This window comes from Denticeps clupeoides, chromosome 17 (genome assembly GCF_900700375.1).
Source record: "Denticeps clupeoides chromosome 17, fDenClu1.1, whole genome shotgun sequence".
Lineage (NCBI taxonomy): Eukaryota > Metazoa > Chordata > Actinopteri > Clupeiformes > Denticipitidae > Denticeps > Denticeps clupeoides.
In genome coordinates this window covers 10706477-10732642 of record NC_041723.1, presented here as the reverse complement: position 1 = coordinate 10732642, position 26166 = coordinate 10706477, and the positions used below count along the sequence as shown (strand labels likewise).

The 26166-nt window shown below is 41.1% G+C and overlaps 4 protein-coding genes and 1 long non-coding RNA gene across 8 annotated transcripts; 3 read left to right on the top strand and 2 right to left on the bottom strand.

Annotated features, from left to right (window-relative positions):
* Window positions 1-2572: 2572 nt before the first annotated feature.
* clpxb (caseinolytic mitochondrial matrix peptidase chaperone subunit Xb) lies at window positions 2573-8809 on the top strand. 2 transcript variants are annotated; one of them, XM_028958394.1, is made up of 15 exons: window positions 2573-2971; window positions 3553-3621; window positions 4262-4422; window positions 4509-4629; window positions 4712-4866; window positions 4957-5116; window positions 5446-5487; window positions 5834-6010; window positions 6164-6328; window positions 6569-6657; window positions 7009-7173; window positions 7264-7566; window positions 7840-7932; window positions 8054-8160; window positions 8246-8809. In XM_028958394.1, the coding sequence occupies exons 2-15, from the start codon at window positions 3567-3569 to the stop codon at window positions 8334-8336; spliced, it is 1884 nt and encodes a 627-aa protein (XP_028814227.1). In that variant the 5' UTR covers window positions 2573-2971; window positions 3553-3566; the 3' UTR covers window positions 8337-8809. The 2 variants fall into 2 exon arrangements, with proteins under 2 accessions (XP_028814227.1, XP_028814228.1); XM_028958395.1 differs by lacking the exon at window positions 2573-2971 and having other exon boundaries at window positions 3291-3621.
* Window positions 8810-9797: 988 nt separating this feature from the next.
* Window positions 9798-14039, top strand: LOC114766857 (ubiquitin-associated protein 1-like). 2 transcript variants are annotated; one of them, XM_028958136.1, is made up of 6 exons: window positions 9804-9900; window positions 10754-10886; window positions 11392-12102; window positions 12745-12921; window positions 13234-13335; window positions 13419-14039. In XM_028958136.1, exons 2-6 carry the CDS (start codon window positions 10755-10757, stop codon window positions 13551-13553), a joined length of 1257 nt encoding a protein of 418 aa, XP_028813969.1. In that variant the 5' UTR covers window positions 9804-9900; window position 10754; the 3' UTR covers window positions 13554-14039. The 2 variants fall into 2 exon arrangements, with proteins under 2 accessions (XP_028813970.1, XP_028813969.1); XM_028958137.1 differs by lacking the exon at window positions 10754-10886 and having other exon boundaries at window positions 9798-9900.
* Window positions 13654-19830, bottom strand: LOC114766856 (protein regulator of cytokinesis 1-like). Of its 2 annotated transcripts, XM_028958134.1 has the most exons (15): window positions 19698-19830; window positions 18841-18973; window positions 18618-18740; window positions 18007-18240; window positions 17726-17896; window positions 17443-17592; window positions 17207-17354; window positions 16958-17094; window positions 16786-16881; window positions 16556-16702; window positions 16367-16477; window positions 16058-16165; window positions 15762-15926; window positions 15593-15627; window positions 13654-14355 (listed from the first exon to the last, which is right to left on the bottom strand). In XM_028958134.1, exons 1-15 carry the CDS (start codon window positions 19706-19708, stop codon window positions 14307-14309), a joined length of 1818 nt encoding a protein of 605 aa, XP_028813967.1. In that variant the 5' UTR covers window positions 19709-19830; the 3' UTR covers window positions 13654-14306. The 2 variants fall into 2 exon arrangements, with proteins under 2 accessions (XP_028813967.1, XP_028813968.1); XM_028958135.1 differs by lacking the exon at window positions 15593-15627.
* LOC114766858 (uncharacterized) lies at window positions 17471-19234 on the top strand. Its single transcript, XR_003742866.1, has 3 exons — window positions 17471-17650; window positions 18139-18223; window positions 19149-19234. It is a non-coding gene; the product is annotated as an uncharacterized LOC114766858 (long non-coding RNA).
* A 1855-nt stretch (window positions 19831-21685) lies between the features above and the next one.
* Window positions 21686-25005, bottom strand: spi1a (Spi-1 proto-oncogene a). Its single transcript, XM_028958533.1, has 5 exons — window positions 24888-25005; window positions 24565-24652; window positions 23614-23789; window positions 22638-22797; window positions 21686-22291 (listed from the first exon to the last, which is right to left on the bottom strand). Exons 1-5 carry the CDS (start codon window positions 24909-24911, stop codon window positions 21972-21974), a joined length of 768 nt encoding a protein of 255 aa, XP_028814366.1. The 5' UTR covers window positions 24912-25005; the 3' UTR covers window positions 21686-21971.
* Window positions 25006-26166: the final 1161 nt, after the last annotated feature.

Sequence of the window (26166 nt, the reverse complement as noted above, 5' to 3'; positions counted from 1 at the left end):
TTTAATGTTTTGTTCCCCTGAGCCACTTAGTTATCACTTTGATCTTATGGCACGGTGCTGCATCATGCTGGAAAAGGCATTGTTCTTCACCAAACTGTTCTTGGATGGTGGGGAGAAGTTAATGTCGGAGGATGTTTGTTCTTTATTCATGGCTGTGCTTCCATGTTACCATCAATGAAGTGATCAATTCTGGTTCACTAGGACCCCCAACTATGAATACAATCTTTTTATTCACTCTGTTGTAGTTTCTATACATAATTCAGACAATAAGAAGGAAGGTCTTGAGTTGCCGTTTGAAAATACTCAGTGACTGAGCTGTTCTGACCTCGAGGGGAAGTTCATTCCACCACCGAGGGGCCAAGACAGAGAAGAGTCTAGATGAGTGTCTTCCTTTTACATTCAGAGATGGAGGGACCAGGCGAGCAGTACTGGAGGCTCGGAGTAGACGAGGTGCAGTGCGGGGTGTAATAAGGGCTGTGAGGTAGGATGGTGCTACTCCATGTTTGGCTTTGTAGGCCAGCATCAGTATTTTGAACCTGATGCGTGCAGCTACTGGGAGCCAGTTGAGAAGGAGACTTGGTTGTCCATTGTTATTCCAAATTCAATTTTTTTTTATTTGTCACATACATAGTCATACACGGTATGATATGCAGGGAAATGCTTTAACGACTGCTACAGACCAGATTATTTCAAATATGGTAGGGTGGTAGTAGTCTAGTGGGTAACACACTCGCGTATGAACCAGAAGACCCAGGTTCAAATCCCACTTACTACCATTGTGTCTCTGAGCAAGACACTTAACCCTAAGTTGCTCCAGGGGGACTGTCCCTGTAATACTGATTGTAAGTCGCTCTGGATAAGGGCGTCTGATAAATGCTGTAAATGTAAATGTAAAATGTAAATATTGCAAGTAAACAATTAACCAATATGCAAACATTGCAAACATAACCAAATATTACACTTTTATGTCTTTAACCTAAAACATAAAATATGTGTAACAGGTAGGGTGAAGGTGTGCAAATAGGTGGAGTCAAGTATAAATTGACAAAGTATAACAAGATAAACTACAAGGTAAAAAGAGTTCAAAAGTAAATTAAAAGTTTGTGCAAGGATTTCTAGGGGAATTGAGTCCAGAAGTGATTGAGAGTGAAAGTGAAAGTGCTGTAGTGTTGTTGCGGTTGCGGGCTGTTGCAGAAGGAGAGAGCTGCGAGTTGTCTAGTTAAATAGCAAGATCCTGATGTGGTGAAGAATCTGCTGGAATGAATATTAGTTCAGTTTTGGGCGGATTGAGTTTGAGGTGATGGGCTGCCATCCAAGATGAGATGTCTGTTAGACACGCAGAGATTTTGGAAGCAGCATGTAGATCAGAGGGAGGAAAAGAGAAGATGAGTTGTATGTCATCGGCATAGCAGTGGTAGGATAATCCACCAAGTGATCTTGTGTATAGGGAGAAGAGGAGAGTCTACATGAGTCAGAGGTGGATCCTTTCCATGTCACTTGGTAAGATCGATCATTAAGGTAGGAAGCAAACAACTGCTGTGCTGAGCCAAGCATCAAGACAAGAGAGTCTTGTGGTTAACTGTTGAATGCTGCAGAGAGGTCAAGGAGAATAAGAACCGATGACAGTTTTGCTGATCTGGCCGCATGTAGCTGCTCAGAAACAGAAGCGCAGTCTCAGTAGAATGAGCTGTTCTGAAGCCAGACTGGTTAGGATCCAGGAGGTTCTTCTGTGATAGATGAAGTGATAGCTGATTGTAGACACAGCGCTCAAGGATTTTAGAAAGAAATGGTTGGTAATTGTTGATGTCTGTATGATCAGGAGTGGGTTTCTTTAGGATTGGAAGAACCCTGGCTGTTTTAAAGGCAGATGGTACATGGTACATCTGCACTGGCAGCACCTGCGATCCCGCTGCTGGATCATCTTTAGGAGACGGTCCTGGTGCTTGCTGGACTTTCTTGGGCGCCCTGAAGCCTTCATCACAACACTTGAACCGCTCTCCTTGAATCTGAAAAATGGTGGTTTTAGGTGCAATCTTAGTAGCAGCAATATTCTTGCCTGTGAAGCCCCCTTTTATCCAACACAATGATGACTGCATGTGTTTCATTGCAGGTAACCATGGTTAACAGAGGAAGAAGAATTTCAAGCATCACCCTCCTTTTAAAGCATTCGGGTCTGCTATACTAACTCAATCAACATGACAGAATGATCTCCAGCCTTGTGCTCCTCAACACTCTCACTTGAAATGATCTCAGCAGATCCTGTTGTGGCAGAGCTGATATGCAGTGGAAATGATTGTTTTGGGGGGGATTACGTTAATTTTCAGGGCAAAGAGGGAATTTGCAATTCACCTGATCCCTCTTCATAACATTCTGGAGTATATGCAAATTGCCACAATAAAAACTGAAGTATTTGTGTCATTCTCAAAACTGTATGTTGCATTTCCTGGAGTTCTTTTATGACAGTATGGAACGTAATGCTGTACAATTATGTAAACGAGAAAATGTGATAGTAACTTATCCCCCACTGTAAATCACCCCAGGTCATGATGAATGAGCCAATTCTAAGAAGAACTGCGAGCGACCCGGCGCCGTGTGCGTTCTGCCGGCGCGCCGCTAGGTGGCAGCAGCGCGGATCTCCGCCCGCGTCGACGGCGCTGGAACACAAGCGGAGAAAAAGCAGCAAAGGAGGACCCGCGTCCTGCCCTTTCCGCAACATGTGATGGGAGCAGCCACACGGCAGCGCGGACGTCCGACAGCTCGGCTGACCTGCTTTCTAGCGGCAGAGGTTACGTCACACTGCTCCGGCTCTTTCGTGTGGGCTGCCGGCGGTGGAACCGCTGCGCGACATGTCCGCGCCACCATTTATTTGATTCCCATGTGCGCCCTGTGATATCCCGACAGTGACTCGACAGAAAATAAATTGAAAACTGAAATTTGTCTAGACTTGTTCGGTCCGGGTGCGGATATATCGGTGAGTGTCCGTCGTTTTACGCATTTCTACTTTCACTTTTCCCTGCTGTTCAGGCTCCTCTTTAGCGGATCTACAGAGTCGCAACCTTTCAGATTAAAGGCGCTGTTGCCATCTCCGTGCATTGAATTATTGAATTCGCTTTGAACTGTGATACGAGCTGGCCATTTTCAAAATGAATCTGGTGCGTCTTTGCTGTAGTTTTTTCCCCCAAGGTGTTCTTTCTTAGCTCGATATCGGCGACCGCTTAGAAATATAGAACGCCAAAGTAGTAAACGTAACTGCTTGAGATGTAAAGTATTTTTCAACGCGGCTGTCTAGTAAAATACCGACGAAACGCCGACGTGTTGTTCACTTGTTTGTTTTGATAGACCCATTTTCACGTTTTCTCTCGCGAGATCTGGCAACGGGTCTTCATGGAGCCTCGGCCTAGCAGGACGGGGTTTACGTTTCTGCGGCTCCGTATCGTTTTACCCGGAAACTTGTTGGCCGCGACTCGAGCTCCCCACGACGTTCGCGAGTCCCGGAGTGGGGTTCTAGCCGCCGACTCTTACCGACCCCCTTTTCCCTCCCTCTTCCCCCAGACCTCGGCGTAAACATGTCCTGCGCCTGCACGTCTGCGGCGCGGCGACTGCTGAACACGGCGCAGAAAGGTGAGTTGGTTCGTAAACGTGAGTCGTTTTATTCTGTTTTATTCGGTAAAGCAGTTGTTGGGTTTTAGGTATCGAGCTGGTGAAATCACCCCCATTGGAACTTGGCTTTTTTTCTAACATTATGAATACATTCCTAAACGCTTTCTAGTTTCCCGTATCCGCTGCTTTGAATTAATTCTTCCTGGTGAAATGCTATCCAGGAAGACCAGTTTCCAAAAATAATTCCATTCATCCATTTAGCAGTTCCTTTCCCTTACCAAACCAGACTGTCCTCGTTGTTATGTAACAGTTTTACATAAAAGGTGCAATTGTCTGGGTTATTCCTGATTTATTTTATTTTGATCATATGTAATTACATGAGAACTGCCAACATCATCATTTGTGTGTCCGTGCTGTACAGGACAAAGCCGCCCAGATTTACGAACATGGAATTGACAGACTGTCACGCGTCACATCGAGTTCATAGTTGTAAAAATAAAGATACTCTTCTTATCTTTATTTTTACGTCAGATCAGTCATAAAACAATTGCTCTGTGTTAACATTAAATTGGTTGTCGGCCCTATTATTGTTTTATTTATTAAATACCTTCAACCAGTACTGACACAACCATATCTGTGTTTGGTTTTGGATTGTTGGTAGGATTCTCCTGTTCACGGTTTCAGCTGTATGCCGTGAGCCGGCCGACATCTCGCGAGAACCATCTACCTCCCATGGTGCTAGTCAGGTCATTCTCCGAAACGACGGTGTGTTTCGCCTCCAAGGATGGGAGCACTAAAGATGACTCCGGTGATGGCGGCAAGGTAGCTGAAGTCTCTGCTGCTTTCTTCTCGTGTGCTGGTCTCATGGTGAGAAGTGCTCAGTTCTCCGTGTTTCCGGCTTGGTCCAGAAGGGGGTCGGTGACGGGAGCGGGAAAAGATTACCGGGCTCTGGCGGTTCTGGAAAAGGGGGCGGACAGCTGCGCTGTCCAAAGTGCGGTGACCCCTGCACACACGTTGAGACATTTGTGTGTAAGTGTCAGTTTTACGTGGTCCCACTGTCACAGTACGCAGACCCGAATGTTCTGACTTGCTTGTTCTTTTGTAACTTCAGCTTCAACCCGTTTTGTGAAATGTGAAAAATGCCACCACTTTTTTGTGGTGCTGTCTGAAACGGACTCTAAGAAAGGACCCAATAAAGAGGCAGAGACAGCGGCTGAGGCGGTAAAACTGGCCTTCGCCCAGAAGCCCCCTCCACCACCTAAAAAGGTAAGGTGGTGTAAAACCCCACGTTTAAAAGACCGTCCATCCTGGAGCTCAGCAGTTCCTCAATGCCTGTCTGTCCTTTGTCATCTACAGATTTATGCCTACCTCGATAAATATGTTGTCGGCCAATCATATGCAAAGAAGGTGTTGTCGGTCGCCGTCTACAACCATTATAAGAGGATCTACAACAACATTCCTGCTGGAGCGAGACAGCAGGTGGAGGTGGAGAAGCAGAACTCCCTCAGTCCTCGCGGTGAGAACTGATCTCTGCATGCAGTTGTCATAGGGCCCAATCCCCAAATCTGCCCTCACAGAGAAAATTCACTGATCAAACAGGACTTCTGTCTCATTAAAAACGACTCTGTTAAATCTGTTCATCGAACAATCGCTTCAAATTTACTATGTAAGGCAAAATACTGGAACACATTCCCATCACCCATCAGATAGTTCCTGTGCTCTTGGAAGCCTCTCGATCTCCATCAATTTCCAGGTGCCTCAAGTCTGTGAGGGTTTAGGTTGTGGTTTTGGCTGAATAGATCATATATAATGGTAGCCATGACAACTGTGCTCATCTTCCTGTAGAGCTAGAGATCAGAAGACGCGAGGATGAGTACCGATTCACAAGTAAGTATTTTGTAAACCCGACCTGATGGCAGCTCTGAAAATTCACTTTCAAGTTTGATTGTTCAAATGCCAACAACAATTATTGTTGTGCCTTATCACTTAACCCAGCACCCAGAGTCAAAAATAGAAAGTAAACACTAAAGTTGTTTACTTGTAGGTGTGTGAGTGTGTTGTGTATAGGCACCATGGATACTTTTTTTTTTTTTTTTTTTTTCCCCTCATTGATGGTGATAAACTTTCTAATACTACTACTAATAATACTACTATACTACTATACTCATTATTTTAAATGCACATATGATTTATGTGCACTAAATCTCTTTTAAATGTTTAAATGTCTTTGTAGAGCTGCTGCAGATTGCCGGGATCAGTCCTCACGGCAATGCACTAGGAGCGTCCGTTCAGCAGCAGGCTGCGCAGCAGGCACCCCAAGAGAAAAGGGGTGGAGAGGTCCTAGACTCCTCCCACAGTGACATTAAACTGGAGAAGAGCAACATTGTGTTGCTTGGGCCGACTGGATCAGGTGATTTCTGGTGGAGGTTATGCTTTCGTGTCTTGGTTGGTTGTGTTTTTTTTTTTTTTTCTTTTAGAATAGCAAGGGTTGATTGACAGCTGGTTGTCAGGCGACAGCCTTTAACACGGTTCGATGTGTTAATACTTATGCTGTCATTATTAGGGAAAACTCTGCTTGCTCAGACACTGGCAAAATGCCTGGATGTGCCCTTCGCCATCTGTGACTGCACCACCCTTACACAAGCCGGCTACGTTGGTGAGGATATTGAGTCAGTCATCGCCAAGCTGCTCCAGGACGCCAATTACTCAGTGGAAAAGGCCCAACAAGGTGAGGGGTGAGGCACCGAGCCATTTGGAGGGACTCCTCAGTAGTACATGTGCATGGCTTCTTATTCACTTATTCAGAACACGTTACCTTCATCTTCTGATTGCATGTACGTGGGGAACCATATTTAGTTACGCTTGACCCTGGAAACACCTCACACAAGTTCAATCTGTTTTTTTAAACTGATTTATATGCAGAAATATGTGTATAGTATATAGAATTTCACGCTCTGCTCTTTGGTAGGCATTGTGTTTCTGGATGAAGTGGACAAGATTGGCAGTGTTCCTGGAATCCATCAGCTCAGAGATGTTGGAGGAGAAGGAGTTCAGCAGGTCCGTTCTTCCAAAAACTACCTTTGAAGTCACACCATGTCTGCTGTGGAATGCAGAGAAAGTGATTACTAGACCTTCTGTTTTGTCATTATGATTATTATTATTAACGGTTTGTAGAGCAGTTTATACCTGTGTGAACTGATTACATTCAGTTCTCCTTTAGTGTTCTTCAGTAGTCCTGAATAGAGATCATGTTCTGGATTCTATGGTCCCCCTCAGTTTACATGTAATAATTAACAATGATTTATGATTGAGAATCAGTTTTGTTACTAAATGGTTATTTCTGTGGGACCTGTTTTTTTTTTTTTTACTTGTACTCAAATGTCACTTTGTGTTCAACCAAAACTGTAGGGTTTGCTAAAACTGCTGGAAGGCACGATTGTGAATGTTCCAGAAAAGAACTCCAGGAAACTGAGGGGGGAGACGGTGCAGGTGGACACCACCAATATCTTATTTGTGGCATCAGGAGCGTTCAACGGCCTGGACAGGATCATAAGCAGAAGGAAGAATGAGAAAGTAAATTCTTTTAGATAACTGTATATATTTACAAAAAATTTGATCCAATTATGTTAGAGTGATTTTATTTATTATTGTCTAAAAATTTAGTATTTAGGGTTTGGTACGCCTTCTAACCTGGGGAAGGGCCGCCGTGCAGCGGCTGCAGCCGACCTCGCCAACACTACTGGAGGGGAGGTAGACGCTGTGGCCGAGATGGAGGAGAAAGATCGGCTGCTGAGGCATGTGGAGGCTCGGGATCTCATTGAGTTTGGCATGATCCCAGAGTTTGTGGGTCGACTACCTGTGGTGGTCCCCCTGCACAGCCTGGATGAGGAAACACTGGTCCGCATCCTCACTGAGCCTCGCAACGCAGTGGTGCCACAGTACCAGGCACTGTTCAGTATGGACAAGGTACAAACTTGGGATAATTCGGTTTTGCATACATGTACTGTTAAATGTAGCTAAAATAATAGATATTGTCATTATGTTCCTAATACTATTCCTGAAGCCCCATCTGACATATACTTAGGTTGTTAATGATCCTAAGTTAGCAGCTGTATCCAAGAACAGGATTTTGAACATGGTATATAGTGTACATGAAATCAGTCAGCCCTTTACGTTTGGAAATGATTGTGTTATTCATATATATATGAATAACATTTTTTTTCCTTCACACCCTCACAGTGTGAACTGAATGTAACTCCTAATGCATTGAGGGCGATAGCCAGATTCGCTCTGGACAGGAAGACGGGAGCTCGTGGACTCAGATCTATTATGGTAAACAAATCAGATCTATTATGTTGAAAAAATGCACTGTGCATGTAACTGTTTGTATACTTTGTCATTTTTAGGTTCTATGAGATTCATGACAATGAAAGTTATGTTGTTCCCCCATTAGGAAAAACTTCTTTTGGAGCCAATGTTTGAGGTGCCACATTCTGACATCATGGCTGTAGAGCTTAACGAAGACGTGGTCCAAGGGAAATCAGAGCCTGTTTACCTCAGGCAAGTACCCCCTTCACACAGAAATATACATAAACATTAATAACTGCAATGATCTAATGTTTTCTTTTTTTTTTTTTATCTCTAGGGCAGCTGCAAAGGATGCAGCTGATGAGGAATATGATTCTGGAATCGAGGAAGAGAACTGGCCGAGACAGGCGGACGTTGCCAACAACTGATTATTTAGTGCTTTGCAATTTAATAAATTGTAGTTTCAGCAGTGAGCAGAAGAGCCCTGTTGGTCAGGTGGCAGCGGTCTCTGCCCTGATCCTGGATTTAGGCACCCTTAACAGTATGGTTTGTGGAAGCGGTTCGCAATCTGAGGTCGGAGAGCAAGGTTTTTAAGATGTTACAGTTTTTAAGATGTTACATCTCTAATTGTGTTTGATCTCATATGACTGATAATTCCAGAAAAGGATAATATGCGCTGGTTTACTCTATCTTACAGTATTTTTTTTTTCCAATCTGTGGGGGGAATGTTGGTATTTTTATCTATATAAAGATAATTCTATTTTATCCAGGAATTATGGGTCATTTTTCTTCCTTCCTTAATCTAGTGAAAGGTAAAAATCCTTCAATGGGGACTAATTCTAGACTTTAAGGCTTGTGGTAGGATATCTTGTGGGTTTTTTTTTTTTTTTTTTTTTTTTTTTTTTTTTAATTCCCCCCCACCCCCAGTTATATCTTGTACTCCTCACTGAGGCATGAATTCCATTTTCACATAATAATTTCCCCTTTTGTTTTAATCATACAAGACGTGTTGCAGTCCTGTATGTGAAATGCGTAGAATTTTGAATCAAGACTGTTGATTTAAAATATCACATTGAAACCAGCAATAATCATATTTTTAGGACCTTTTTGTTCAGTGCATAGCCTGCCATTTGGATATCAGAGGATGTCTCTCCATGATACCAAACTCATTCACTGAGACTCAGAACAAGAACCACACTAGTTTCTTTTAAAAAATGATTGTATAGTGTAATATATGACATGTAACATGTTCATTTTTGTTCTTCACCTTAATTCCTTTAAGCTTGGAGATAACTCCATTTCCTCCACCCTGGAATTCACTTTATATGCCATTAAGTTTGGAATTTCAGAGAACAGATGTGATTTAAGCACAAATAAAAGTTATATATATATATATCTCTCTGTACTGCTGTCATTTCCTTTATTTTAATTGATTTGCGTCAATGAAGAGTGTCAAATTAAGCCAAAAGTGTGTTACACTGCATAGAGATGTTTTTTTTTTAAAGTTTGATTTAATATTATTTGGTAACATTTTTATATCATTTTAAATTTTACATCTGTAAGATGTCCATGATAAAGTATATTTTCATACATTTTTTAGTTTTTGAATCCTGTCAGCCAGTGTCAGCTCAGTGTAAAAATGCTCTAGCTCACATAGGGCCCAACTTGTTTACCATATTCATATCAGTGGACAAAATCTGAGAATGTATAAATATATGCATATTGTAGCTGTGCTAGTGTCTAAATGGTTGTCTAATAATAAAACCGATCCTAAAACCGACAAGAAGCGGATGCGGGCCATGTGCATGACCGCTGTATGTGTAAACTGGATATAGTAAGGCTTAGTGACTCAGGCGTTGTAAGCCCATGTGATTATATCGGTGCATTACGTTCAATAAGACACGTAAATAAGGAACCCGGTCCCCACACAGCCGTCCAGAATCCAGCAACAAACCAGTCGAACCCAGGGTTGCTGACCACTGCCTTTAAAAGGTAAGTAAAGTGAAGTGATTGTCACTTGTGATAAACGTACCGCCCTAATACTAAACCTGTGGTGCCTGATGCACTGCATTTTTGCTCCTTTGTCACTGATTGACATGAATGAATGAATGATTGTGTGTGTGCAATTCATGTGTTTTATGTCATTTGCACATAGAATGTTTCTTTTGTAACTTTTACATCCCTATTCTGAGAGCATAACTAAAAATTACAGTAGAAATTGTACCAGTCTAATAACCATAATGTTTCAACTTTTTGGGTCTTTTTCATATGCATGGATTAAGCCTGGTTCTAAACTAAAAGTAGGGTGGTGGGAGCCTAGTGAGTAACACACTCGCCTATAAACAAGAAGACTACAAAGTCCCAGGTTCAGACCCCACTTACTACCATTGTTTTCCTGAGCAAGACACCTAAATGTCTCCAGGGGTGACTGTCCCTGTAACTACTGACTGTAAGTCGCTCTGGATAAGGGTGTCTTATAAATGGCACATATGTAAAAAGCTTTTTTGAACGAGAAGTTCTGTTTTAGTCAAGGATTCTGCTTAATCAATGAAATGAATCTGTCCCCATGTGTTTCCCATGGAATCATGAAATCGTGCTTTACTGTTGTCTGTCAGTGCTGAATTAGAAGCAATAAACCTTGTTAATCTTAAATGAGTAAACAAGAAGTGTACAAAGATTAATAATGGTGTGGATTGGATTAGGCATCCTGCTTACGGTGTGGATAATGCTACTGGAGGAATGACGCAAGGGAAATTACTTCTAGTACTCACGGCACGACGGACGTTCCTCTAAGAACATAAACTGTTCCGTTTGTCAAGTACTTTGTGTGGGTTTGTTTGAACAGAATGAACTGTCTGGAAGATGTTCCCTTTAAGATTCCCATGGGTTCCCTAGAGGAACCTCTGGAGGAGTTTAGGCCGGTCACAGCTCCAGAAATCTACATTCCAGACCACCATCAAATACTCCAGGAAACCGCGGTGAGATTCTAAAGCTGTCTGAGCAAACCAGAATGATCTGAAATGTTTTTATTGTCTTGACTAGATCTAGACATTTGTTTATGAAATTTTGACTTGCATTATTATGTGGACATATTGACTGTTATAAAAAATACACCTGATGTGCTGTACTGTTTGTTGATCTATAGTTGACTGTCTAAGGCTGTCAGGTCTGATGCTATAGTACAGCTTGCATGTACTATAGTGAAAGTGAAGTGATTGTCATTGTGAAACACAGCACACGGTGACACAACGAAATGTGTCCTCTGCTTTTAACCATGTAGCACCTCAGGATTCGAACCGGCAACCTTTTGATTATGGGTCCGTTTCTTTAACCACTAGGCCACCACTGCCCCACCATGTACAAATAAATTGGGAATTTTATTTTATGTGAAGTGTTTCATTATTACAAACATATTTGTAAGTTTGTTATGCGATGTTTAAAATAAACCATTTTGAATGGTCATTGTGTTTTGATTCTCTCCAGTATGACTTTACCATGGAGAACTGGGTCCTTTCTCGTCTGCCGAAGCCACCGGTGAATCACCGAGGACCATCGGCCCACATGTCTTCCACTTCTCAGGCTCTTCCTTGCTGCCCGCCCTACTGGATGATGTTCCGGAGTCCTCAGGAGAGTCGTCTTTCCCGTGGCCGTAGCAGCGAATTCAGAGAGATGGGGCCACGGCCTAGGAGCCTGAGCCTGAGCGCAGCCGATTCACGACCACCTTACATTCACCGCACCGTCAAATTCCTCCTTGCAGACTCTGAGCGCGACTGCGGAGGATACTCTGAAGATGACGAAGGCTCATCCACAGAGGAAGACAATTTTTCCCGTAAGCGTGGGGAGCAGTCAAAAGGCTCCCGGTCCAAGGCGCCATTTTCCAGACTAAAAGAGCTCCAGCAGAATCCCCCGCATCACCTCACAGCACAGACATCCCCACGGAGTGTTTCCAGTCACAGGAAGAGCAAATCTGCATCCCATGAACCTCAAAACGTGCCTCCTCCTCCGAACAGAGAGCAATCAAGGGTTGGGAGTCCCTTGAGCTACAGCCAGCGTGTCTCCAAAAAGAGGCAAAGTGTCCCTAACTCCAGCGGGAGAAGGAATCAGCGGCTTCCGACCTCGCGTGCCTTCCTGCAGCCAAGGCCGTCCTCAGCTGGAACTCTACCCAGCTCCAGGAACCCAAGGTCCACCGGTCAGGTACAAAAGAGCTTCACACTGAAGCATACCTTAAATAGCCTTTTTAAAATATATGTCTCCAAGGCAACTCAGCACAAGCAATAATCAATACTCATATTAATAATCATGTGTCATATTTAGTTCTGTACATTACAGGCCAAAAGTTTGGACACACCTTCTCATTCAATGTGTTTTCTTTATTTTCATGAGCATTTACGTTGGTAGATTCTCACTGAAGGCATCAAAACTATGAAGGAACACGTGTGGAGTTATATACTTAACAAAAAAAGGTGAAATAACTGGAAACATGTTTTATATTCTAGTTTCTTTGCTCTGTTTACTGCTTTGCACACTCTTGGCATTCTCTCGATGAGCTTCAAGAGGTCGTCACCTGAAATGGTTTTCCAACAGTCTTGAAGGAGTTCCCAGAGGTGTTTAGCACTTGTTGGCCCCTTTGCCTTCACTCTGCGGTCCAGCTCACCCCAAACCATCTCGATTGGGTTCAGGTCCGGTGACTGTGGAGGCCAGGTCTCCACTTTTTGTTAAGTACAAAACTCCAGGGTGTGTCCAAACGTTTGGCCTGTACTGTATGTACATTAATTTCTCCTGTGTATCAATGCCCACGAAATGACATCGCACCTGTGCTCCTGTCCTGTCGTGCAGGCCCTCAGGCCGAGGAGCTCCCACGGCCGGGCCTCGACGTACGACTCTTCAAAGGAGCTGCTCTCGGCTCTGAATCAGGACGAGAGGGACCTGCTGGAGGCGATTACAGAGAAGGGCTACTCCCTCCACACAGCCATCATCGCACTGCAGAAGACGGGCCACCGGAAACCAGAGCAGGTCCAACAACACACACACACACCTGCACTAACCAGTACGTATGGAATAAACAAGGCAATTATCGATTATTTTATTTGCTTATTTAATATGGCTTTTTAGAAGTTGAGTTAGAAAAAAAGAAAACAGTTCATTTATTTACATTTTTTTTTTTAAGTGAGCTGGCCACCAGCGTTGCCAGATTGGTTGAAATTGGAATGTAGTTTTAAAGCGAATGCATCAAATCATGAACTAACAGACTGATTCTGTAGGATTCACTTGCCCAGTTGGCTGCTTAATGAATTAGTTTTTCTCCACATCCATTTTACCCTCCAGATCTTGAGTTATCTCATGGCCTGCGACAGACTTTGTGGACAAGGCTATGACAAAACGCAGGTGGAAGAAGCTTTAGAAATGTTCCAGAGCTGTGAAAGCAAGGTAAATATAGAAGATATATTGCTTTAGCAACTTGATACGTCAATATTTTCTTCTGAGGAACGCTACACATTGCAATTTTTCAGGCTGCAGAATTCCTGCATCTTTTGGCCCAGTTTAACGAGATGGGATTTCAGCAGAACGCCATCAAAGAGGTTCTACTGGTTCATGAAAACCACCGTGAGAGAGCGCTGGAAGAACTTATGACACGTGTGGCATGAATACATTCTGCGGTAGAGGTATAGGAAAGGACTAGATTAAAGACTAATGGTTTATTAACAAATTTTTAAAACATACATATTCATGCAAATGTTAGTTGCTCAGGCTGGTGCGAACTTGCCCCTCTAGTGTCCATTTTATGCATATAAAACAGTAAATCCTTCTAAAAGTATACATACAGTATACAAAAGGCAGACTTATTTAACTTACGGCAGTATAAAAAGGTACAAGTTTATTTGCAAATTGCTTATACAAAACACAAAAGGGTTTTACCACAGGTGGAGTGATGCTTTGATAGGTAATAATCTGATGAAGTATGCTAATTCACTGACGAACAGTCTTGCTGCATTGATGTTACATGTAGCATTATTCTGTATCTGATGCCAATAACTTAGCGTCCTTGAATCGCATTTCTGGTGATGGAACGAATCAGGTGTAAATACTAGTGGGGGGGGAAAATAAATATGAATGATAGAAATCTGTGCAAATTCAGTGTGATTGGTCCATCCTCTTGAACAGTCTCTACAAGAACACAAATCAGCATACATATTCACCCTTTTCAAAATGATTCATGAACTAAATGAGCTTAAAAAACAAATCGATAACGATAGTTCTTTATAAAAAAAAAAAATTTAGGGTCTAAGCTCTTTTTTTGTACGAAAACTTACATTTGTACATGTTAAAATTTTTTATAAAAATAAAAAAAATGTGGAGAAGCAGAGCAGTGGAGGATCAGCGGTGTGTGATGGTAGAATTTAGCATCCCTTTCTTGCTGTGGGATGTTGAGGCCTTGGAGAGTTCTCGCTGTAAGAGATCATATGGATGTAATATTAGATGTCCCACAACAGCAAACAATACACCATATAGGTTCACAGATGCAAAGTTATGAAGGCAGAAACTATTCCAAACAATTTCCCTGCTCTATACACACACACACACACGACTATAATTATTATGATGATGATGATGAAGAAATACACCATGTCACTAGTAACAAGTGCCAGTGACAACCAGGCCATTAACCCAACCATACATATACTCAATCATCACATAGGGGGTAGACTGGTAGGTCTATATGGGAAAACAGAAATCACATGGGGAGCGAGGAGGAGAACAGAGGCCAAAAAATGATTTTTTCAGCTCAATGTCTGCGCTGGTATCAGGCAAACATTCTATGCAGAGCTGTGACTTTCTCCAAGATGGTATCCAATTTGTGATCGTTCATCACAGTCCAGCAGTTCTGCCCACATCCCGGCCAACCCAGTGGGATTTTTAGAGGCGGTCATTACATATGGCGTGTAATGCATGTGTGAGACTATCAGAACACTGTGTAGCTGTGACAGCTCTCTAGAACTAGCGAGCCATGCATTTTGCGAAACCTGTTCATGAGACAGAAAATTTAAGCATGCAGCAAGGAACAGATGAGACTATGCCTCATACACGAGGTCAATATTGAATGATACGGATGTATCATTAACCCCTAAAAGGACATCGAAGTAAAACGGACACTAGTAAAGCCCAGTTTAGAAAGAGATGAATGGATAGGAGAAGTTAATTAGTTGCCAGCTTTTTTTACTAGACTTCAGTGTCAGTTGCAATACACCAAAGGACTTTTCTCCCCTAATGAAATTGATTTATGTTAAAACATATAATAATCTGTGAAAAGATAATATTTAATATTTGGTTGAGCTATAGATCGGTCTCTCTCGTCCCTGGCACTGCATTTTTTCCCCACAACTATTAATTCAAACCTGCCATATGCATTAATCAGATATTTAATCCCCAGAATCTAATATTGAAATGATTGGAACAGTGGGGTGGCAGCTGGATGCTTCCAGGAAAAGAACAGGACTGTTCCTGTATAAAAGAAATATGAAATAAATAAGAACTTTGTCTAATCCACTGCTTAACACTGTTGTAAAGGATTCAGGAGTTACGTAATTATGGTTCGTTGGCCAGGCAACAAGAGCAGAGAAAAGCAGAAGAAAGCAAACCCTTGGTGAGACACACATGTTAGTTATAGCACTTGCTCACAACAAACCTTATAACGGTGGACTCGGTGTTGCCACAATCCCTCTACAAATGAAATGAACAATTATGACTAGCTACAAACCACTGTACTGCATGTGTGTAAGAGAGAAAGACAGAATGGACACACTGGCAAACAAAGGAATATAACAAATAAATAAAACAAACAAATAGAAATTTACCGCAAATTCAGAATACGAGCTGGCGACAGAATTCATGCTGATATTCCTCTGAGGGCTGGCAGCCATGGACCTCAGCGCACCACTCAGATGAGACATGTTCTCCTTGTTTTGGTCCAGCCCCCGGGGAGTTCTACCACGACCAGGGGTACGCATGGCAAGGCTAACCTTTGGGTAAGAATGTAAAATGGATGTTAAAAAATCAGAAAGGAGGATGAGTATTTAGGGGCGTTAGAAGCCCAGCCTTGTGTGTAAAAAAAAAATCACATTTGAACTCAATGACAGAAAGAGTTTCTCACTTTACTGGCAGATAGAGGTGGCCGTAAGACCGGGGAGTGGCAGAGGACGCCACCAAATGCTGAGCGCATGGTAGTATTAGGGGTGGACATACTAGAGGTAGTGTTCAGCTGTTGAGACAGAAAACAGTTACAAATCCTCATTAAAGTATAAGGTTTTCGTGAACATTCAGACATATATACAGCTTTGTATGTACATATCAAATTTAAAGGGACTATGACATTAAAATTTCACTTATAGAAAAGCAATTTTCATGACATGGGACCTTTAAAATAAAAAGTTCTTCTACATACAGATGATCTGCGAGCTACCTTGCGTGTTTTTCCTGGTGTAGGTGTTGCACAAAGTCTCCTTTTGGACGGGGTCCTGAGAGAAGTTCCATACAGCATGTCTTCCTCAGTCTGTTTACTCTTCTTCATTTGCTTTATGTTTACAACATAAGAATTCATATTGAAATGTGGACACATGAAGAAATTAACACTGAATAGAGTAGCATTTACCCGTTCAAGTTTCTCCCGCTCTTTTTCAGTGTTGTACTGAGCCCACTGTTCCTGCACAAATTGCAGAAACTTCTGTCCATGGACAAGGAACTCACAACCCTGCTCCTCTTCCCAGAGGTCAATCTGCGATTTCAAGCTCTTCTCCAGCTACCGAAAAATATTGGTAAAGGTTACAGCAATATTTTGAGCTTTATGTTCAATTAAAAGCACTAAAATCCACCTCATCACACCTTAGGGAGACTTTTTTGAAGGTCTGCTCTCTGCTTCTCCTCTTTGAGGAGGTTCCCTCCCCTGTTGTTGAACCGGGATGGGTCAGTTGCCTTTTTCTGCACACAGAAGGAGTCAGAATGGTCAGCTTTAAACCAATAAAGGAATATAAACTGAATAAAGAGCTGTGACAACCTCAAGTTCCTGAAATAAAGTCCAGTTGTCCTGCCAGTTCGTAACTCCTTTATACAGTTCCTTATGGTCTTCATACTGTTTCTTCAGCCTCAGTATCTCTTCCTCATGAAGACTCAGTAGTTCCTCTGTGAAATCATCTATTTAAAAAAAAAAAAAAACAATAAAAACAATGCATGAGCAACAGCACAGTGGGGGTAGAGAACAGAGTTGGAACAGGGTGGTCTAAGGGAATAGAAAACAGTAATGTACCACTGCAGTAGGGGGTGAAGGCCTCTCTCTGGTCTGGGTTGTAGAAGCACATGTTCCAGTAAAGTGTCATCTCCGTACGGACCGCCTCAACCACATTCCGGATATTTTTGATCTTCAGCTCTTCCAGGTGCTGGACCTCGGCCTGTAGCTGTGATGCACAAATTAAACAATACACGTGTTAAATGTTGACATTCATTCTGTTGTGAGACTAGATGCAACCTGAGATGTGGACTCACCGCGTTCATGTTTCTCTTCTTAGAGGTGGTCATGTGCTCAGTGAGGATTTCCCGGTCCTCCTGAGGAACCTGCAACCTCTCCCACAAATCCTGGATCCGGGAGCGATAAGTGGAACATAGAGCCTCATTTTCAGTCTTGCGGCTCTCCAGCTGAATCAGGACAGGGAGGAGACCCGTAAATCAAGTTATCATCATGTCGCGTCTCATGGTATGAATCCTAATACCAATCTTTACTCTATTCTGGGAGGAGGTGAACAGGAGTGACATTCACGATAAGTCTTACCCGATTTAAGAGGGTTTTGAGAGCAGTGATGTTTTCAGCAGAGAGGCAGAAAGCGTCCTCATCCTCACAGACAACATCCCTCTCAAAGCTGGTGTCTGGCATTTGCTCCAGATCTTCCATACAACAGATTATCTGCTTTTTAAGAGCCACAAATTCAGCATGCCTGTGATCCTGAGGAAGAAATCCATCAATGAATATCTAATGAGCTTCTCAAGCAACAGTCTGAGCTGTGAATAATCATGTCTGATGAAGACTGCATGTCAACCACGTGATTAAGTTACCTTCTCCTTGCTGAGAACAGAAAGATGATTGCGATAAGCTTCCAGCTCCTCTAAAGTGGGAACTGAAGTCATGTCAAACGTGTAGAGAGAGGAGCACAAAACATCACTCAGGTCCTCATCCTGTTTTCTCAGGGTTTTCAGCTCCTGGACCCTTTGCGATTTCTGCTTAATCATGACTTTCAAGGAAGTCCTGATGTCTTTCTCCATCTGAAGAATAGTGAGACCTTCCTCCTCCTACACACACACACACACACACACACACGGTTACAACAGCCTGTTGAATCACCGCAGGGCCATCTCTAAAGGGTACATACACGAAGGCCCAAGAATGAATAATTTAGTCCAAACCTTGGCATAGAAGAGCCATTGAATTGAAGAGTCATGAACTCTGGTTAGGCTTCAAAGAGCTGGGTCAAAGTTCACTAAATCTATGCAGTCTGCTCATATTCTGGTATTAATTGTCTATTACGTCATGGTAGTAATAATGTTCTGCTTTTGTGCCATAAGATTGAAGAACTCACAGTATTAATGTCAGCTTCCTGAAATTATGCTCACCTTACACAATAACTTGAACCTGTACTGGCCTAGAGAAAAATGGCTCACAGACTCACCTCGTAAGGTGGAAGGTGAAGTTCTTTACACAAGACATCCAGCTCTTTGCGGCAGGAGTCAATGCTGGTCAGCAGCCTCTTGCGTAGGTTCTCCTCCTCTGCAATCATCATGTCCAGCAGATTCTGAAGACCAACCAACATTGATTCATGGTCATCAGTCGCTGGATGCAGAGCAGGTTTTTGGAAGTGAGACGCCGGGCTCGATACTAAAACTGCCACTCACTTTGACATGCATTTTAACTGTGTCGGTCCTCTGGAGTCGCTGGTCTTCCGGAATACCTATCTCTTCCCAAATGTCCTTCAGGTGGTTCAGCGCCTGGTTAAGGCATGCCACTGACTCGGCAGCATGGACTTCACTTTAAAGCAGTCGAAAATCAATCATGAAAAAAGTGCACAAAAGCCATATACACATTATCTTTGGATTTTTTGCAGTTGGTTGTGTTGAAGGAAGCCCTGTCTTGCAACTCGTAATCTGTGTATCCCATGTAATCTTGCCAATACTGGATTTTTTTATGTTTTGTGCTGAACTAGGAACCTGGAGATCTCTTTTCAATGTGACAATGAAAATAACGATGATAAAATTTCACTTGACCGATGTGAAGCCAACAAAGAAGACAGGGGACGCCTCTTTCTGGCAAGCCAATGTGACAAAATGACTCCAGGAAACGTGACCTGCGTCAAGTCAAGAAAACAACACAGCCTGCCCGCCCTTCTGGGGACTCAACACTAACTAAATTCATTTTAGGCACGTCCATACTTTCCAAGCGTTGTAACACCAAAAGGGTGCTGTTAAATCCCACACGAATATTATGACATAAGGTAACAATATTAGAAAGCGCCGTGTCGGTCGGTCACTTATTCGTATAAAAATTTATTAAATTAACTCCAAATGAGCAACAACAAAAGAAGTAAAAAAAGCAAAATGTTAGATTATTTGCAATAAGTAATATAGGTAAGTATTTATACTAGCAACATATGCACCTATGCTGGTCTAACGTTTACTACATACCCTTAGAGACAAGCTAAGCTAAATTAGCATCTTAGAATAATAATAACATGAGAGGAAAATTAATCGCTCACCTTTTTCTCATGTTTCAACCTTTCAAATGTCCCTCTCCAATTCACTGCATATAAAGCATATAAAATTTGGAGAGAGCAGGCAGAGAAACACGAGCCCAGTGCCCAAGCCAACCCGTCCACAGCAACGTACAGGTCTGCGCCGCGGAGCCTCCGGTGGATTTCAAATTCGGCACCGAAACGTTGCCAGCGCTCCGATTGGTCAACCGAACGACGCGTCATCGAAACCACTACCTACTTTTTTGAAAGACCAACTTCTTGATTGGCTTAACTAGGGCGGTGCTCTTCGTTGATTGGGCAGATGAATGGGGCAGGATGAAAAGAGGAAAACACTACAAAACGTGACCAAAATCGCCATTAAATATTCATTAATGAAATGCATGCTGTTTTTAGCTATGAACATACAAGATAAGTCTTTATTTTAAACTCATGAATACTGTTGGCAGTAAACATAGCATTTGCCAGAGCAACTTACAAACGGTACTTACAAGGACAGTCCCCCTGGAGACACTCAGAGTTAAGTGTCTTGCTCAGGCCCACGATGGTAGTACGTGGGATTCGAACAAGGGTTTTCTGGTTCATAGGCGAGTGTGTTACCCACTAGATTACTTCCACCCTTAACTCTGATCTTACCTTATTTATAATCACATCAGCACCAATTATGTTTTTCACATTAAAGTAATTACCACAATGATCAAAGTCTATTTATACTCTACTCCGCAATTTCTTCACAACAATTTTGTGAGAAAATAAAATAGAATAAATTGTATCATGAACCAATTTAAAGTTCAATTAAATGTCTAAACGATACAGTACAGATAGAAAATGTGTTATCAGGTTACTTGAATCCAATTACAAAGTTAAGTGAGTCTGAATTTAAAATATACCTTATGAAAACAAGCAAAAGAGTCATTATAACAATTTTATTATTTCAGCTTTCTGGCCTTTATTACACAAACACAATACTGACTTAAGGCAGTCTGAATGATTCATATTTCCTGTTTGTAAGATAAGACCAACAACCAAGGCAACTTTTTTTCATTTCCGATCCTTGTTCATCATGTTTCTGTGTTTATGTTTCTATCATATTCTACTGTCTATTGCAATTAATCTATGTACACTGAACAAAAACATAACACAAACAAAAACAAAAAAAAATTTCATGAATTGAGCTCAAACCCACATACACAAAAAACATTGTTCACAAATCTGTCTAAATCTGTGTTAGTGAGGACTTCTCATTTGCCGACATAATCCATCCCACCTCACAGTCACGGCATATCAAGGTGTCGATCAAGCATGAATATTGCACAGGTACCTTAGACTGGCCACAATAAATGACCACCGTCCCCTCACACTCCTTCGTTGTACTGTACTTTGTGTCACAATGGCAATCACTTCACTTTCACTCATTAATAAAATTCATTACAAATTTCTTAGCTCTTAGTTAAAACAAACATAACTGGAACCTAGATAGTGAGATAGTAAAGAAAGGGAAAGGTTTCATAAGTCACTCTATATAAACATGCACTTTAAAATTGGATCAAATTGTACTAAAACATTCATTCATCCAATTCATATAATATAACAATAGATATAATTCATATTATGAATATACTTACTTGTTAATTCGATCCAAAAAAATAAAATTAATAAAAACAGCATGTTTCTGTTACAGATTTTGAGTCCCAATGGATTTTGTGTCTGGAATGTTATGACTTTTATCAGTTACAGTAGAATCAACAAATTTATGTTGTTCATTTCCAATGAAAAAGGACATCGCTGATGTTCATATTTCCAGCACACTGAAACCACCGGAGGACAGTAATGTTCTACAAACATCTTACAGTGATCAGGAAGAATGCAACGGTCAAATATCAAATACAATATATATGCATTTTTGTTTATTTTTTCTTATATTTTACATGATAAAAGTGACTCATCTGATCGAAAATTAACCCAGAGCTTATAACCTCAGACACCAGTAGACATGCAGTAAGTATATGTTTATTAGAGGCAGAAAGTTCTGTAGCATTCAACAAATTCAGACAAGTTAAAGTTAATTTAAAATTAACTGAAATCTTTCATTTGCCCTTAACAGGCATGAAATAGAAGCTTTTTTCACTTTTCACTATTTTCAAATTATTTTTAATTTCTTAATTATTTCTTGTCAGAACACAGGAAAAAGCAGTCGGATTATTTCAGAGGACACTGACACAACAAGTATTGAACATTTTACCATCTATGTTTTTTCAGTTCGTTTTACTTTGCAGCAGTCTATCTGTGCCGATACTGTCTTTCATCTGCAGACAGTCTCCTCAGTATCTCACTGCTGAATTGGTAGGTCAGTTTCTTCTTGACCTTCTTGACCTCTCCTGTCTTGCCATAGTTTCGTAGTGCCCTTGCCATCTTTTGGTAGGTCATTTTTTTGCGGTTGCCCTTTTGCACACCCCAGTGGCTGGCAAGCGCCTCCTTTTGCTTAGATGAAAACTGAAAAATCCCTTTATCTCTGTCCACCCACCAGATACTGTCTTTCATGTCTCCTTTCTTCAGTAAATCCAGTAAGAACTGGTATAAGCGCACTTTTCTCTTGTTTCCTGCAGACAGTAGTATAGAATATTAGGCATTTTGTAGCAGGAAAAAAAACACTGGTTCTGCTTATCTGCTGAGTAAAAATAAGAGCTAAACCTCATGGTTAAATCATGAAGCCAAAACGTATCTAATTCCAGGTAGTGGTCAGATGAAGCACAATTTTAGTCCCACCCACATGCCATGTGAGTCAATGGAGTTGGTTCCGACTTTTAAAATGTTGTTTCCAGTTCTCCTCTGCAGCCCAGTTTTTAGACATTATTGGCTTGAATGCATATAATGGCAGTTACTGCTGTTAATGTGTTTAGATGTGCAAACTGTACATATTGTTTATTTGGCCTATAGTATCTTTACCACACTCTGCTCCCAGTCTGTAGACAGGATGGTCGTCGTGATCATCTTCACCCTCGGACACTTCAAATGGGGGGCTGTTCCTCGCTGTGTCATCCTCATCTGCACTGCTCTGGGCTGGAGGAGACCTCTGGTAACATAACGGGTGTGGTACATATGGCATCTGAAAGTGTAACAGGTTAATACAGATGAGAAAAATCCAGATTACTTATGTGGCTATTTCCTTAAAGATAAATTGCAAAAAACCTTTTTTAAATAGTGCTGGCAGAATGGTTAAATTCATAAGGCTGCACCGCTGAATCATTTTCAGAAAAACTCCTGGAGGAAACCATTTTTGCAAAAGCATGAGTTTAATTGTGTTTGTGTTGGTCCATGATGGAAGGTAAGGTAACATTAACACGAGGGTGAATGACATCATTACAACTTTACTGTCCACAAATGGGGGGTCAAAAGGTCAAGGTTTAAGTGCCATGGTTCATTACTGTAGGGCTTCAGGACACGAGGCCTTGGACAGAACACTAAGTACTAAATGGAGCAATTCAGGGATGACAAGTGCAACTTATTTCACATTACCTGCCTAATTCTTGCCTAAAGCTATTATTTTAGCTCCAAAATATTTCTGTAGAATTATGTGCAACGTATAAATATTTTTTCAAATTTACATTATACAAATACAAAAACAGCATGCATGTTTTTTTTATCCTACTCACTTGGGAAAATACCACATTGAGCAATGCTCAGTCTCACAGACATGTCTGATGCTATTTTACTGTATAAAAAAATCCCCAACTCTGGGATCCTACTTCTTGGTTTTGAAGTTTAGTTTCAGTGCACCAACTCATGTCCAAATCAGGACTTAAAATATTTTAGGTTTAGCCTTTTGATTGACATGCAAGGCGTAGATGAACAGATTAGTATGGTCACTAGATTGACTTCACAGTGTTCGTTGTACATGTTATTTGAACTGAATATACTTTACCTGAGGAGGGCCTCCAATAAGATGTCCATTGAGCTCAGGGTCCATAGGCCCATGGAGAGGTTCAACATCATTGTATCGATACGGGGTAGAGTGCAGTTCTGTGAAGTGGTGTCCCTGAGGTGGTTCACTTTCAGTGTATTGAGCATGGTGAACAGGGTGATACTCCCATCCACTTCCTATAAGACAGGGACACGGAGGGCAAAATGCAATAAATTCTTTACATTTGCAAAATGTATCAGAGAGACTTACAGTCAGTAGTTACAGGGACAGTCCCCCACCTGGAGACACTCAGGGTTAAGTTTCTTGCTCAGGGACAATGGTAGTAAGTGGGATTTGAACTTGAGTGTGTTACCCACTAGGCTACTAATACCCTGACTTTACGCAAAGACTTAAATGAATTAACTTCAATGATCAATATCAATATAAATGATATTGATTTTGCGCTCAAACAATCAAATTTCAATCAATATAATTTCTCATTTCTGTATGATTCACTTTTCTTGGATGTGGGAGACAGAGACATACTTGGCTCATTTCCCCCAGGGAATAGTGTGTATATTATATTATATATTTCTAAACATTTTCTCATTCTGAAGCTTGCCCTATTCACTCACTGTCAGTAAGAAAAAAATAATTAATCCTACATAGCATGTATAACAATGCATATAGGGCGGCCTAGTAGGCTATTGGGTAACTTAACCCTGAGTGTCTCCGGGGGGCTGTTCCTGTCACTACTGATTGTAAGTCGCTCTGGATAATGACGTCTGATAAATGCCAGAAATGTAATACAGAAATAGAATGTTGGGATATTTATCAGAAATGATCATTTTATCTCAAATTCTGGATTCCACCCCAAAAAAATTTAAACTACTAAATGTAATGACTTGAGAACATGACTTTAAATGACTTAAGAACTAATTAAATTTCAAATGTTAAAAAAGTTTTACTTACCCCCATGACCCTCCCCATCACCACTAAGGTATGAATAAAAGTCATATGTTGGTCGAAATACATCATATGAAATGATTGGTTCTGAGGACTTCAAAGAGAAAAAAAATCACATCAATTTAAGCAAAAAACACAAAATGAATTTAATCGAACAAACAATAATTCCATCAAACAAACAAAATAAATTAAGTAGAAAATAATTCACTGATTGTTGTGTTATCTACTGAAAATTTACATAACACAAACACATTTGGTGTACATGATTTTGATCTACTGAAGTAAATACGAAATATGTATTCTAAAATCTTCTTAAGTACATGACTCACAGATGAAATATCATAGCTGTCCATTCTGCTGTAGAAGAGTCTCCTCCTGTAGCTTAAATGAGTTTAAAAGTGCTCACACATGAGCTCCACATGAGGCTCGATTTGGTTTTTATTGGTGTGTATGAAATGTGCTCTCAGCGTTACTTCATGTCACATGACAGTTAGCCAATCACATCCAGGTTAATGGGTTGGTCCATAATCCAAATTACTATCTTATAACACTTTTTTTAGCATGTTGTGTACATTGCACTTCTCTAAATATGGCTAATAATTATATAGCAGCCTAAAAACTATTTACAACACATTCATGTAATATTTTTAAATCATTTTCAAATTGCATTTCATAGGCATTTTGTAATTAAAACATTTTTTGTCTTCGCGAAACCTTTTGTAAAGTAGAAATAGGATACACAATAAGATTTTTTTTCACATTTTCACAGATTAAATAAAACATTTCCCCATTTTTCATCACAAACATCCTGTAAAACCGACGAACGTCACTTCTTGTAAACAGTTCAGTGAAAAGTCTTTAACACAAGGCATAACCAAAAGTGAAGTTTTTTCAATGTGCTTGTTCCTTTTTTGATCAAAGCCTTCTGCTATATCGCTGGATTTGAGGAAGTGGGCTGTGCGAGTAGGGAGACGCACACAGTAGGAGGCTGGGAAGGTGAGGGAACTGTTCAGTTGGTGACAAAATTTGTTGACACCACTGAGCTAGTCTGATTGACATTTTGCTGCACTAACAAAAATGCACGCACTATTAATAACCAAAGAGTTTAAAATGCCCAGCGTTCCATTTTCTGCACTTTGCTCACTTTTTCACGCAGTGTTACTTGTGTTTGCTAGGGACACATTGTGAAACCAGTCAAGCTTGTTCCTAACCTTACACCTGTATAGATATGCATACCCATGTGCATATATTCCATGAATTACAGAATTACATATTACAGAATATGTAATATCTGTGTTTTAATGCACAGCATGCTAATATATGCTAATGTAGTTATAGAAAATGGAAGATGAATGAATAGCTGACTCAATTTGTCTGTGTTGCAGTAAAGTTGGGTAGGCAAACTGTTCAAACCCACACAACACACGAAGCACACACTTACATAAAACCACACGACACACGGTGACAAGATTTCCAGTAAAACCAGACATTGCAGTGCGGTCAGAGGATCCGGCCGCTGAAATACAGGCAGGAGCCCAGTCTGCACACATACCTACAGCTAGCCAACACTTACATAGACCTCCACCACAACACACAGTTAATGGCAAC

What these genes read in the sequence shown, in the direction of transcription:
- clpxb (XM_028958394.1), top strand. Translation starts at nt 3,567, where the DNA reads ATGTCCTGCGCCTGCACGTCTGCGGCGCGGCGACTGCTGAACACGGCG. An exon ending in ACACGTTGAGACATTTGTGT is followed by an intron (nt 4,630 to 4,711) that starts GTAAGTGTCAGT and finishes TTGTAACTTCAG; the next exon opens with CTTCAACCCGTTTTGTGAAA. An exon ending in GTGGACTCAGATCTATTATG is followed by an intron (nt 7,933 to 8,053) that starts GTAAACAAATCA and finishes TTCCCCCATTAG; the next exon opens with GAAAAACTTCTTTTGGAGCC.
- LOC114766857 (XM_028958136.1), top strand. Translation starts at nt 10,755, where the DNA reads ATGAACTGTCTGGAAGATGTTCCCTTTAAGATTCCCATGGGTTCCCTA. An exon ending in ACCCAAGGTCCACCGGTCAG is followed by an intron (nt 12,103 to 12,744) that starts GTACAAAAGAGC and finishes CCTGTCGTGCAG; the next exon opens with GCCCTCAGGCCGAGGAGCTC. An exon ending in GCCACCGGAAACCAGAGCAG is followed by an intron (nt 12,922 to 13,233) that starts GTCCAACAACAC and finishes TTTACCCTCCAG; the next exon opens with ATCTTGAGTTATCTCATGGC.
- LOC114766856 (XM_028958134.1), bottom strand. An exon ending in CTGTTCTCAGCAAGGAGAAG is followed by an intron (nt 17,897 to 18,006) that starts GTAACTTAATCA and finishes TTTCTTCCTCAG; the next exon opens with GATCACAGGCATGCTGAATT. An exon ending in ACCGAGTCCACCGTTATAAG is followed by an intron (nt 14,356 to 15,592) that starts GTTTGTTGTGAG and finishes GATCTCTTACAG; the next exon opens with CGAGAACTCTCCAAGGCCTC.
- spi1a (XM_028958533.1), bottom strand. Translation starts at nt 24,911, where the DNA reads ATGGACAGCTATGATATTTCATCT. An exon ending in TGATGGGGAGGGTCATGGGG is followed by an intron (nt 23,790 to 24,564) that starts GTAAGTAAAACT and finishes CCTGTCTTATAG; the next exon opens with GAAGTGGATGGGAGTATCAC. An exon ending in TTATTGGAGGCCCTCCTCAG is followed by an intron (nt 22,798 to 23,613) that starts GTAAAGTATATT and finishes TTACACTTTCAG; the next exon opens with ATGCCATATGTACCACACCC.